Below are 13,074 nucleotides of genomic sequence, written 5' to 3'. Positions count from 1 at the left end.
TAACAGCCATAATGCAAATTTCCTACTTTTTCAACTTTACGCGTATTTCTGCCTGCTGAAAAGTGCTAAAAAATGCTTATGATGAAGGGGCTCTGCTAGCTGAGGCATTATATGCTTATGAATCGCAAAATTTGCGTCCCTACGCAAGGCTGCGGACCATTATCGCGTGTCTTATTCGAAGCTTCGTGGTCGTAAAAATAGACGGATATCTCTCTCAGGTCGCCCTACCACTAATAATGCATTGGATTCGAATCAGGAAAATGCCTTAATTAGCTGGATCGAATTGATAAATTCTTGCTATACACCTCTAACTGCAAAGGACATTGAATTTGCCGCAAATCGCCTATTGAAAATAGTATGGGAGCCGCCGCATCCTGGGACAATATATGATTGGTCAATTGCCACGCCATTCTCCACTTTGGAGCGACAACCTCAAAACCAACAGAATCATAGAAATTCAAAGTTCTCTATTTAAAAATAAAATACAGTATACGCATTGTCACTTTAGCTCTGGCAACCTTCAAACTATTATGCTTCTCCAAGGTGGAGCAAGGAGTAGTCAGGAACCAATCACACTTGATTCGTACTTTGTTTTTTAAGCTGTCCTTCGTATTTCCCAGCTCGCTGTCAGACGCTCCTTCGGGTAAAAGACATTTATTTGGGCTGCAGCGGCAAAACTGTTGGGAACTTAAATTACAAAGGGGTCGATAGCTGGGGAAAGCTTCATCAGGAAACCTATATAGTTAGAGAGCTAGAGACGGTTGGGGCCTGAGGAATATAGCAATCATAAAATCGGGTTTCAAACCATGCCCTGAAACGAAGGAACGAAGTGAAAGGGGTTACAAAGTGTGGGTCTGCGTGAGGCTGACTTGAAGGCTGAGTTGACGCTGTGTAACGCCAAGCTCGGTATAAATGGCAGCTCTATGATATGAAATAAAAAAACATCGTTTTAGAATATTTTGAGAAGGCAGACCTGCAGGGCTGACAGGAGAATTAGGGGTGGGGTTAGTTAAGTTACATAACCTCGATTATCTAACTTGGAGCTATCCTTGTGAGCGCCATGTCAGATTAGAATCACCTCATTTGCTTTAATTTTTCCCCCACCTGAGATCCGCGTCCGCTATTTGATCAGCAGTATCTCAAGGTTAGCATTTACAGACATGGTCGCTTTGCCGACAGACAGCCAAGCGGGCAAAGGGCCCTCCCGACCAAAACCCACCCCCGGACTTGGCGAGGAAAACGGCCATGTAGATGAGACCACGGCTCTCTTGAAACCTGGCACAGCTATACGTGCTAGCGATGAAAGCGACGACGATGATGAAAAACCTCTGCCCAGGTTCCAGATCCTGCTGCTTTGCTATGCCCGGACAATCGAACCTTTGGCCTTCTTCTCCGTCTTTCCCTACGTAAGCCAGATGGTCCAGGAGAATGGTAATGTTGCGGACTCGGATATCGGCTTTTACAGCGGGCTTATCGAGTCGTTATTCTCTCTAACGCAGGCTATTGTCATGATATTCTGGGGTCGCGCTGCCGACCGTCTCGGGCGGAAGCCCGTCCTTGTCTTCTCTTTGGTCGGCGTGACAATAGCGACGGGCCTCTTCGGGGTGGCAAGAACCATACCGCAAATGATCCTGTTCAGATCTATTGCTGGTATATTCGCCGGGACAATCATTACAATTCGCACCATGGTGGCCGAGCACAGCACGCCTAAGACCCAGGCCCGTGCGTTTAGCTGGTTCGCTTTCACTGGAAACTTGGGCATCTTCCTAGGACCTCTGATAGGCGGTGCCCTTGCTAACCCGGCAATTCAATACCCGGGCGCTTTTGGGGGGATTCGTTTCTTCGAAAACTACCCCTACGCTCTCTCCAGCCTGGTGGTTGCCCTGGTCGGTGCCACCGCTGTGGTGTCTACTGCTTTGTTTGTTGAGGAGACTCTAAAGAAGAGCCTGACTTTTGACAGTGATGAGGAAGAGGCGGGCTCTAATGCTTCGACCCAGACCGATCTTTCGACATGGGAGCTTCTGAAATCGCCAGGTGTGAGTATAGTCATCTATACGTTTGGGCACATCGCGGTCCTCGCCTTTGCATTCACTGCTATTGTGCCTGTCTTTTGGTTTACTCCTATACACCTCGGTGGATACGACTTCACGCCTCTACAAATTTCGCTAATGATGGGTCTGAACGGTGCTGCTCAAGCCGCATGGCTCCTCCTAGTGTTCCCTCCATTACAGCGGAGAATCGGTTCGAACGGTGTGATACGCCTCTGTGCCTCTGCTTGGCCGGCGTTCTTCATAGTATTCCCTATTGGCAATGTCCTCCTGCGTCAGGGCACCGATGCTTCTGTTAATGCTTTCTGGATCTTTGCGCCGGTAACACTGGTTATAGGCTGTGGAGTCAGCATGAGCTTCACGGCAATCCAGCTCGCTCTCAATGATATTGCGCCGTCGCCGAGGTTTCTGGGCACACTAAACGCGCTAGCCCTGACCGGTAGCAGCGGGTTGAGAGCCTTCTGTCCGGCCCTCTTCACCAGCCTCTTCGCACTTGGTGCGAGGACACAGCTGGCTGGAGGCTATGCTATCTGGATATTACTGGTTTTGATTGCTTCTGGGTTGTCGCTTGCAGCGAAATACCTGCCTGAGCCGAAGAAGGCCTGTAAACGCCAGAACAGTCACGAGAGGTGATATGTTTCGTTTTACAGAAATCATACAACGATCAACTCTGGCTCAGTGGCCCTTGTGCTTTGGGAGGATGAAGAGAAACCGCATCAGCACCAAAACTTTATCCTGGTGCTTCAGTTACATATTTCATTGCATTATCCTAAAATCTTCTGTGTCAGGGAATTTATTCTAGCGCCATATCATTGCTAATTCAAAAGAATCAAAGCTGAATCATGGAGATTTATGCGAAGACCAGAATGAGTCTTTATGTTCTATTCAAATATCAACAAAGATCATTTACAACATATTGTAGTCTCTATGACAACTAATTGTGTGTACATTATGTATCCTAGTAAGATCTAATGATGCCATTAAAAAAAAGAGAGACAATGGACTTCTGTACAAGCCAATGCTCTAATAACCGAAAGTGAAAGACAGATGGTCAAAATAAACTCCCCCATGCAGGCAAAGCGGACATCAACGGAGTTCAATACTCCTGTGGAAAGAGATCTGAGGTTTCGTCGAAAAGGTCGATAGCAAGTCATGACCTGCAGCAATCTGTGAGCGTAAACGTCTAAAGTAAATGCGTGTTGAAAAGTCGAGACCCTGTACTTCATCAGATGTGGTTACGAGCAAGAAGCGAGGAGCAATGCTGATAGAATTCGTGGAGGTATGTTGGAACATATGTTCAAGAGGTCATCTTCGGGCGCTCGCCCTAGTCTTGCAAAAAGGCACCGGCGAACAAGTCTTGCATGGCGTGATAATGGAAAAAGATGATCCGAGCGGAATTGCCCGAATCCCAAGAATGGATCATCACTATACAATAGTGTCTGGTGACGGACGATGGGCTACTAGGGCATGGGGGGAAATATTGTATTCGGGTGACGTGGCATGCAGGATAGGAACCCGGGCGGCTAACGGGGGAAAGAGACTCGTTCGGGTTAATGCTATAATAGGGGTTAGGGGTGGCTGAAAGAAGGCACTATCAGAGGAGTGGAGAGCCAAGTTCAAGCGGCGCGGTCAGACCCCATGTCAACCGGTCGACAATAGATCTTATTTCTGCTCATTACATTCTCTTAGAGAGAGATCGATGGCTTTAGATATACAGCCCAAGCCTTGCCTGGGTGTGGCAGTCGACCACCGGATCAGACGTCTTTTCAAGCCTGTCTGCAATGACCTGACAGAGCCTTCTAATCACGTCTCCTGCATCGAGACTCGAGGACTGTCACTGAAGCGACCGCATAGCGAGATTCAAGTTACTGTGCAGCTGGCAGGCCCAGCGTTTAAGGGTGGCATAGCTGTCGCCCTGCAGCAGCCCCGGCACAGTCACCCAAAGAGGGTCTCGATGTTGTCATCCGGGATTGCGAAACTCTTTATGCTCTTGACGACGTATTTTCCGCTGTATCCTGCGGGTCACTCGATATTCGGACCGACATTACTATCGTCGACTTACTGCCCTACGTGTCTGAATCAATAGCAAGTATTGACGGTGCGATATTGGAGGAGTCATTCCGTGCGTCGAAGCATATTATGCTTGATAAGGAACCCTCTGTCTTGCTCTGCGCGGCAAAGGTAAGGCTGTCGGAGCAATTCTATAATTTGAAGGAGGATGCATACAAGCTCGGGAGCATCAATCTTGGGGAGAAATTTGGTCGCACTCCCAAACGCCCCGTCAAAGCAAAGATCCACCGTGAGGGAAACAGGGGGTTTGTCACCATCTGTAGAGTCAATGGTTTCCACCCGAGCTATGCGATGAACTATCATCCGCATGTCAGTTGTTTAAGGCAACTTCAGGTTTTGATAGGCGCTGAAACTTGTGGGACATTGAGAGACGATTGGGAAGAGAAAGATTGGATGGGGGAAATAAGGCGTCGTTGCCAAGATGTTTCCGAAGCACAGTCAGGTAAAAGAAAATCCACTATTCCATAGTATCTCTTATCTCCATTCGAAAATTCTCGTATTGACCTTTTTCTCAATTAGAGTCGCCGCCGCAATCTCCTCGATCGCAGAGCTCTGGTCAAAGCTCCACCGGACGCAATAGTACCAAGTACTTGCCAGATTACCAAGAGCTCTACTCTGACAAACTGCTCAGCATACATAGATGCATTCAGTCTCTTATTTCAGAACCAATACCGGCAGTGAATTCATCCACAGCACTCTACAAGCCCTTACTCACCTGTGGTCTAAGCGAACTTTGCAACGATGTGACCCTCATCTTGCGCCAAATGTCTCGCCAAATGTCTCGTCTCCGGAGCAAACGTTGGCCTAAGTATGTGGCCTCAATGAACAACGCCGCACTAAGGCAAGCCGCGAGTGATACGCGCAGATTCTCCAATGATCTTAAAGCCGCTGAGCCTAGCAAAAACGCGCAGTTCGCGGAAATCATCCAAAAAGGAGCAAGAGTTCTCTCTGAGATTGTAAAGAGAGGGGATGGCAGGCGACTTGAGGATAAGCTGGATTTCAATGAAACTTCGGGGGCATTTCTCAATATCGCTACGAATATTGAAACTTTACTCATGGATCTTCTACTGGAAGCGGAGAAGGACCTCCATGCTTTAGGGCAGGAAGATACATTATCGAGTAAGATGGGGAGAATGACATTGGTACCAGTGCTCAATTGAGCTGCGTTGCCCTTGTCATGCGTAACCCGTGCCTGATTGCGACAGGTTAGGAGATTTATCGGTGCTTGGGTAGGGTTAACAACCTGGCCGGGGCTTGGTGATTTTTGGATCGGTAACAATACTGCACAATACAGATTACTTCCGTTTAACGTTCGTCTGTTTGAGATTGTTAACAGCGCTAGGCGGGTGCAGAATAGTGAGGTGCAGGGCAGTAGCGGCGGCTCGACATCCAAAGTTACGGGTGGAAAGGCGGCCGTTTCTGGCGTCGAAATCGGTCATTTTCGGCATCAATTCCACAGATACTCAGATTCCACTTGTAAACTTTCCTCAAACTTGGAACCAAAGTGCATAAAATCTCTATTTCAACGAATGATGCCACCATGATGTGATAAAAACCCTGCTTGAGATTTACCCGCAGAACCCAACTTATGCAAATCTTGTCCATTCGACTCTTTTTTCAAACGCACTTTTCCTTTCAATGCCATCTGTAGTGGCTCGCAATGTCCCCATACAAGAAGAACGACCTCCCGTACATCCACCGCTATATCACGACCCACAACAACGAAGGCGAAGCTGTGTTTCTTTCCCATGCTCAGGTACCCGACTACCTCCCCTCAAAGCCGGCCGGGGAAGATGGCGAGATTGCCTTGCTATACGCTACAACTAGCATGCCAGCGTCAGTTGATGACGAAGCCGATGTGGCTATGTATGACGAGTTTCTTCATCAACCACCCGGGATCACAACCGATGAAGGGACAATTTTCCGGATGATCGACCTCCGTCCTGGAAAGACCACGCCGATGCATCGTACTGTCAGTGTCGACTATGGTGTGATACTCGAAGGAGAGGTTGATCTCATACTGGATTCGGGCGCGAAGAGGCACATGCATCGTGGTGATGTATGTGTGCAGAGGGGTACAGCGCATTCATTTCGCAATAGGAGTGATAAGGAGTGGTGTCGTATGTTGTTTGTATTCTTGCCAATGAACAAGTTGACTATTCAGGGGAAAGAGCTGGGAGAGGAGGTGTATGAAGACGACTATTAAAAGTCGGATAATAAAGATAGTGACTAGAAATATATCAAACATTGCCATTGAAGCATCACCCTCTCACAGTCGTAGGCTTTTCAATACCTTTCGGTTTAAACTCACTTTCTTCATACTGTAATATCCTGAGTTGAAGTTTTATTTGGGTTCTAAGATGGCGCCAACTCATCTCTCATTCCACTCTATTCAACCTGGACCGTGGTATTTTTATTTTTACCCATCAGAGAACTTCCGAATCTAATAATAACTTATCCTCCTAGAATACAATCTCCCTCCTACATTAAAAAAAAGGGATATTAAACCAGTGCCACGAGGCAAAAACATACAACAGTAAGGATTCGCTAGTGGTCACCCACCTAACTACTAACTTACCGGCGTGTGGCTTAAGTACGGCTGAGCGGACGGGAAGCCCTGTTCTCCACACCCTATGGTCGTATGTACTTATTCTTGCATTGAAGAGGATTATATAGTAAGTAGACTTACAAAGGACGTAGATCAGACCTCACTGCTCTGTATGGTGTGTGGCTTATGTGCGTCTAGTAGTCGGGTGGGTGTCACCCAGGTAAGCTTAGGGTGAGTGCGCTATAGGCGGGTAGGCAATCTCGGCCCGAATTCGGCCGAGAACCGGGTTCCTTTCGGCTTCTTCGGATCAATTCCAAGACGTCAAGATTCAAGACTTATTCCCATTCACATGCATGATTAGCGCCTTTTCACAGTTCACATATTGAAACGATTCCTTGGCGAATATGGCTGAGAACCCTTATCCCTACGATACAGCTCTTATCCGTGAAGAACTCAAGCACAGGCACAAGCGGCGCGTGATCCGGTCTTGCTTCCCCTGTCGACATCGGAAAGTGCGATGCGATGGCAATGTTCCCTGTGCTAGCTGTGTTGCTCGCAATCATCCTGATCTATGTCAGGTGCCGATGACTACCGCGGAGGAGCGGCGACATGAGCCTCAGCAGGTTACTGTGCCGTTGAGTCGGAATGTGTCGTATGTATTTCGTTCGTGGATTCCCAAAGCCGCATACTGATTATTGTACAGGGAAGCTTTGGTAGAAGAGCCTGTTACTTCTACACTCTCTCCAGATCCAGCGAGCATGATTTCCCGACTGGAGCGAATCGAAGCGCAGATCTCTTCTCTCAAGGCGGACCTCCGGGCGATGAGTGCTGATGCTTCTGCGTCACTTTCGAGCACCGCTACCAAAAACCGCTTAAGGCATCATGATACTCACCCCGGTCTGCACAGCAGGCTCCCTGGACGCCATGTCATTGAAGATGCGACCGGTGCCACGATCTTCTTGGGTAGTCAATCAGATACCCCGTTGACATTGGGCTGTCGAGAGGGGACGACATCGGGAGATACAATGCTCCATAATGCTTTGATGGACCAATTTGTGCCGCGCGCGTACCCATTTACCAGCCTGTGGGGGCCGGAGGCGTCAGTTAGGGAGGTCTGTGAGACATTGCCGGATGAGTCTGATATTATTCGGTAGGCTGACCTCAATCGCTTTCTCCATTCTGTTTTGGATCGGGAAATGAAGCGATGTGTATGCTGACCTTAGCAGATACTGGCAAGCCTACCAGTCAACGGCTTACCCATTTTACCCTGTGCTCGTCGACATCGACCAGCTCGGCGGGTCAATATTCGCGTTTCTGAACAAGCGCGCCTCTGCGCAGGAGGGTAGTGGGCAGATCATTGGGCCAGAACCGTCGTGGCTGGCTTTGTTGTTCGCTGTACTGGCGTGTGGTGTACAATTTACACATGACCCAGTTAAAGAGCGAGATTTGCGCTCCAAAGTCTTCAGTATGTATTTGTCCCCATGCCGCCAGTCAGCTGGACTAACTATGTAGTCTGCTCGTCCTTTCATTGTCTCCGCATGTCGAACTTCTTCAATCACACGGATATCGATCAGATCCAGGCTATGGCGCTGCTTGGACATTGCTTGCGAAACAACCTGGACACGAATAGTGCTTGGATTCTGATGGGTATTTCGTGCCACATTTTTCTAGGTTCAGGCTGACTCTTGTAGGGGCAACAATCAGACTCGCCCAGAGTATAGGCCTACACGAAACGTCTCCCTCATTGCCAGTTCCAGAACAACTCCAGCAGAGCCGGTTATGGTACGTTTCATGATCCAGATTTGAAATGAACGAAACAGTGACAACAAAGGTGGACACTCATATGGCAAGACACATTCCTCTCATTCACCTACGACCGCCCTCCAAGCTGCTTCACAACAAGCTGCCCAATTCCTTACAAGCCGACACCAGGTCTCTCATTCCAAGAATGCATCTTCAAAATCTGCCAGATTCTCCTAGAACACACACAGCTCAAAGCCACGTCAAACAGGACCAGAGACGATCCCAGTATCCCCGATTCCAAATCCCAACTCGAAGCCGTCTGGAGCACCGCAGCAAAATCCCTAACTAGCAAGGTCCATTGCACATCCCTGCAAGACCACCTCGAACGATTAGCGTTGGGGATCCATCTCAATTACGCGATCTGCCGCGTCAGCCAAGGATCCCTAGATTCACACACCACTGGCCGTCCATCAACCGTGGCTAAAGACTGCCGCCGTCGCGCTATCCAGGTCGTCGAATGTTTCCTCGAACTACATCGGTTCTCCGCCATTGTGTGTCGATCCTGGGCATTCGTGCATAATGCTGTTAGCTGTGCGATTACCCTTCATAAACTGGATCATATTCCAGTAGAAGGTACTGTAGACACGAAACCGTTAGCACGCCGGCTTATTGCAGTTCTAGAAACGGAGGCAAGGGAGTCAGAATGGTACGATGCAGATACGAATGTTCGGTATTTCGGGCCGTACTCCAGGGCAATTAAAGCATTGAAGGAGATCTATGGTGATTGCATAGATATAGAGGCAGATAGATCACCTGGTTAAGTAACGACATTCAATTGACAACTATCTCCATATCCATATCTATATAATATACAATACTGAGCTGAAATATCAGTTTGATAGTTCGATAACTCAAACCCTCTTCTTCGCCCTAACATACAAGTTCAACGGCCTCACAAGCTGAAATTCCGGATCATACTCCACACTCTCCATCCCCTCCCTGACAAACTCATACCTACTCACCAACTCCGCAAGAAGAATCTTCACCTCCAACAAAGCAAAATTAAACCCGATGCACCCTCTCGGCCCCGTCGCAAACGGCACATATGCGCACCGATGCAACTTTTTAGTCATCTCTTCATCGTCCCATCGATCCGGGTTAAACCTGAAGGGGTCATTCCATATCTTTGGATTCGTGTGGATTGCGTGGATGGCCGGGACAATTACACTGTTCTCAGGAAGCCGATAGCCGCCTGGGAGGACTGTGGTTGTTTTTGTGGTTCGGCCTGGTTGGAAGGAGGGGTTGTGGAGGCGTTGGGTCTCTTTTATGAAGTTGTTCAGGTAGGGGAGGGAGTGGGCGAGGTCGGGGGTCCAGGTTGTTTTGTTTGGATTGGAGCCGTTACGGCCCACGATTCCGTATTCGACGAGTTCGGCGTAGAGACGGTCTTGGGTTCCTTCGTATGCCACCAGGCAGTAGATTAGCCAGGAGAGGAGAGAAGATGTTGTTGTGAAGCCGGCGCCCGTGACGATTAGCATGTTGGCTAGGATCAGATCGTTGGGGAAATGCTCGCCCTTGTCGTCGACTGCATGTAGGAGGTAATCGACTACACAGGAAGCGGAAAGTGCAGCTTCGGCCATGGGGGCGTCTTTACTTGTTGATCGGGCGGCGACTTCGTCAACGGATTCCTGGAGCATGGTGTAGATTGTGTGTTGGACGTGGCGGAGACGCGCTGGGTCGCCGAAGGGGAGGTGGCGGTACCATTCGCCGCGCGCGGTGATTTTCTTGTTCAATGAAAGTAAAGTTGCGATATTCGTGACGACAGGGTGAAGATCTGAATCGATGGACTTGAAGTGTCCGAATTCCTTTCCTAGGGAGAACGATCCGATGGTTTCGCTGGCAAGTTTCACCATGTACTGGTATACATTCCAAGATTCGTCGCGGGAGTCTAGTTCATCGAAGATGGGAAGTGATTTCCGTACACAGTTCTGCATGAGACTCGTGTAGTGTCGAACAGCCTTGGGTCCCATAGCTGGTGGAAGATACTTATGCGCGAGGCGCCAGTTCTCTGTTTCGGTGTCGCCGATGAAGATTGCCGTGTTATCTTTTACACCCCAGAGGGGATGGTTCTCGTTGATTTTCTTGGTCATGTAGATAGACTCGGAGAAACAGGTTGCGGCGACTTGGGGGCTCTCTGTGAGGTATGTTGTCTTGCCCATGTTGGTTGTTTTGATTACAGGGCCGTATTTGCGGAAGAGACGGTAGTGATTGCCTAGGTGGTCGGGGAAGATCTCGTAGAAGCTGCCGACTAGAGGGAGGCCCGCGGGACCTTGAGGGGTTTGCACAGCATTGCCGTCAACTCGGAGGCCGATGGGGTTGGTTGCAGAGCTGTTTGCTGCGATGATGTCCTCGACAGACGAGAGGGTTTCAGATTGTGCATTGTGAAAGGAGATTCCTGGTGAGGTCAGTATGCTTGCTCTGTTGTAGTAGCAGGGATAAGTATGGCATAATATTCCCTTACCTAACGGCTGTGCAACATGAAAGGTGAGCCCTACAGCACGCTGTAGATCATCAAATTTCCAGCTAGACTGGACGTCGACTGCTTGTGCTGAGGACGGTTCGTCACCGACGAGGAAGAAGTGACACTGCATGGGAGGCTGCTGTATCGTAAAAAGTCTTTGTGCTATGAGCAGATACAGAAACAACACCATTCTGTCAACCGCGTTTTATATCTTTCGGTATGGCGACTGAAAGTTGCGTCCGAGCATGGGCCGGCTATCCATTCGGCGTCCCAAGAGACTCGTCTATACTTCGGGTTGGCCGAACCTCGTACGAAGTTCGGCCGAAATGATCCGCAGACAGTGGCGATCAGGGTATATCGGCAAGGGAAAAAGAGGGTAGCCACTGAAGACTGGGAAATAAATAAGCGCGAGGATAATGCCTTGTTGCATTCAGCGGATCATTGACAAGCAACCAATATGTCTTCATATACAATTGAGCAAGTCAAAGCGCACTGCAAGCCAGACGATGTCTGGATTATTCTCCATAACAAGGGTATGTAGCCCTTCCTTTCTGTTGCAACCATGTCTGACATAATGTAGTCTACGATGTGACCAAGTATCTTGAAGATCACCCTGGTGGCAGTGCAGTCCTCATTGAAGTTGCTGGTGCCGATGCCACTGAGGCCTTTGAGGAAATTGGACATTCCGACGAAGCTCGTGAACAGCTTGAGTCATTCTATATCGGTGACCTACCCAACGAGGAGCATGCCGACTCTGTTGAGGTTTACCGCCCTACCTTCGAACAAGTCTCCCAAGCCGCCGTCATCAACACCAAGAGAAGCTCAACATGGTCATCTCTTCTCCGCGCTGCAATCAAACTCGGCCTTGGTGGAATCGTCACAAAAGCAGCAGTAGGAGCCTACCGTCAAGGCTGGACTCCGTCTCAGCTACTACACGCTCTCCCATCTTTGCTACGCTCTCTCTCCCCGGCCAGTACCCAGAGCCAAAGCAGCTCCACTCCCTTCTGGTTCGGCGTCGGTATCGCCAGCATCACACAGTTCTCACTCACCCTCGGTCTGGGAGTCTATATCTCAACTAAGCTCGACGTCCAGCAAGAATTCACCCACTACACTCCCCACCGACCATCGTCGAAATCTCGTCTTCTACGCCTCCGACCAACTACCCTCCCACCCAAACCACCTACCCCAGTTCTCTCTCCCCGAGAATGGCGCCCCTTCACTTTAACAACGAAGACCTGCATCGCGCCAAATGTCTACCGACTTATTTTCGCCCTCCCAAACGCATCAGATATTCTCGGCCTCCCAACAGGCCAGCATGTCGCCCTCCGCGCAACCATGAACGGAGCAACAGTCCAACGCTCCTACACACCCATCTCAAATAACACAGACCTCGGCCGCATCGAATTCCTCATTAAATTCTACCCGAACGGCGCCCTCACACAGTACCTCGAAAAGATGCAAGTCGGCGAATCCATCGACATCCGCGGCCCCAAAGGCGCAATGAAATACTCCTCCTCCTACGCAAAAACCATCGGGATGATCGCCGGCGGAACAGGGATAACCCCTATGTACCAAGTCATCCGAGCAATTTGCGAAGATCCATCCGATACAACTAAGATTTCTCTCTTGTATGCGAACAACACAGAAGAGGACATCTTGCTCCGCGACGAACTTGAAACCTTTGCAAGCAAATTCTCGCAGAAGTTCCAGGTGCAGTATGTTCTTAGTCATCCTGATGAGAAGTGGAGGGGGTATAAGGGGTTCGTGAGCGGGGAGATGATTGAGAAGCATATTGGAGATGTGAGTAAGGATGGAAAGGTGTTGCTTTGTGGACCGCCGCCGATGGTGAATGCGATGAAGAAGACGTTGGGCGGGATGGGGTGGGAGATTCCGGGCGCTGTTGCGAAGAGTGCGGATCAGGTTTTTTGTTTTTAGATTGTGTATGTAGAGATAGAATGGATTTGTTTATAATTTTTAGTGTCTTTCTCTTTTCTTTTCATGATACTGTTCGGTAAAACTACACTGACGTGCAATAGCCTCGCCTCAAGGAATATCGCTCCAAAGCACTGTAGATACACCAAATCCTGTAAATTCAATATCACTATAGACTAACCCGAAACATGATGTAAGCCCCCAAAGCAGAGAAA

General features: G+C 49.1%; 6 protein-coding genes across 6 annotated transcripts, besides 2 other annotated features; 5 read left to right on the top strand and 1 right to left on the bottom strand.

Moving 5' to 3' along the window:
- Positions 1–1,160: 1,160 nt before the first annotated feature.
- Positions 1,161–2,681, top strand: N7446_010163 (MFS transporter; the record flags this gene model as incomplete). Its single annotated transcript, XM_058518907.1, has 1 exon — positions 1,161–2,681. One exon carries the CDS (start codon positions 1,161–1,163, stop codon positions 2,679–2,681), a length of 1,521 nt encoding a protein of 506 aa, XP_058369695.1.
- A 2,213-nt stretch (positions 2,682–4,894) lies between these two features.
- Positions 4,895–5,278, top strand: N7446_010162 (uncharacterized protein; the record flags this gene model as incomplete). Its single annotated transcript, XM_058518906.1, has 1 exon — positions 4,895–5,278. The coding sequence occupies one exon, from the start codon at positions 4,895–4,897 to the stop codon at positions 5,276–5,278; it is 384 nt and encodes a 127-aa protein (XP_058369694.1).
- A 500-nt stretch (positions 5,279–5,778) lies between these two features.
- N7446_010161 (cupin domain-containing protein) lies at positions 5,779–6,324 on the top strand (the record flags this gene model as incomplete). Its single annotated transcript, XM_058518905.1, has 1 exon — positions 5,779–6,324. The coding sequence occupies one exon, from the start codon at positions 5,779–5,781 to the stop codon at positions 6,322–6,324; it is 546 nt and encodes a 181-aa protein (XP_058369693.1).
- Positions 6,325–6,478: 154 nt separating this feature from the next.
- Positions 6,479–6,525: a sequence feature (Protein overlapping with rRNA (N7446_010160, KAJ6054148.1) was converted to a misc_feature.).
- Positions 6,526–6,655: 130 nt separating this feature from the next.
- Positions 6,656–6,794: a sequence feature (Protein overlapping with rRNA (N7446_010160, KAJ6054148.1) was converted to a misc_feature.).
- Positions 6,795–7,070: 276 nt separating this feature from the next.
- Positions 7,071–9,230, top strand: N7446_010159 (Zn(II)2Cys6 transcription factor; the record flags this gene model as incomplete). Its single annotated transcript, XM_058518903.1, has 6 exons — positions 7,071–7,318; positions 7,370–7,816; positions 7,893–8,131; positions 8,179–8,313; positions 8,358–8,448; positions 8,498–9,230. 6 exons carry the CDS (start codon positions 7,071–7,073, stop codon positions 9,228–9,230), a joined length of 1,893 nt encoding a protein of 630 aa, XP_058369691.1.
- Positions 9,231–9,320: 90 nt separating this feature from the next.
- Positions 9,321–11,057, bottom strand: N7446_010158 (cytochrome P450; the record flags this gene model as incomplete). The annotated part of the gene is made up of 2 exons (XM_058518902.1): positions 9,321–10,861; positions 10,928–11,057. 2 exons carry the CDS (start codon positions 11,055–11,057, stop codon positions 9,321–9,323), a joined length of 1,671 nt encoding a protein of 556 aa, XP_058369690.1.
- Positions 11,058–11,384: 327 nt separating this feature from the next.
- Positions 11,385–12,862, top strand: N7446_010157 (uncharacterized protein; the record flags this gene model as incomplete). Its single annotated transcript, XM_058518901.1, has 2 exons — positions 11,385–11,460; positions 11,508–12,862. The coding sequence occupies 2 exons, from the start codon at positions 11,385–11,387 to the stop codon at positions 12,860–12,862; spliced, it is 1,431 nt and encodes a 476-aa protein (XP_058369689.1).
- Positions 12,863–13,074: the final 212 nt, after the last annotated feature.

Source organism: Penicillium canescens (genome assembly GCF_028828765.1).
Source record: "Penicillium canescens strain IBT 15451 chromosome Unknown utg000006l_segment0_segment0, whole genome shotgun sequence".
In the NCBI taxonomy this organism is placed as follows: domain Eukaryota; kingdom Fungi; phylum Ascomycota; class Eurotiomycetes; order Eurotiales; family Aspergillaceae; genus Penicillium; species Penicillium canescens.
This window is presented reverse-complemented; position numbering and strand designations above follow the sequence as displayed.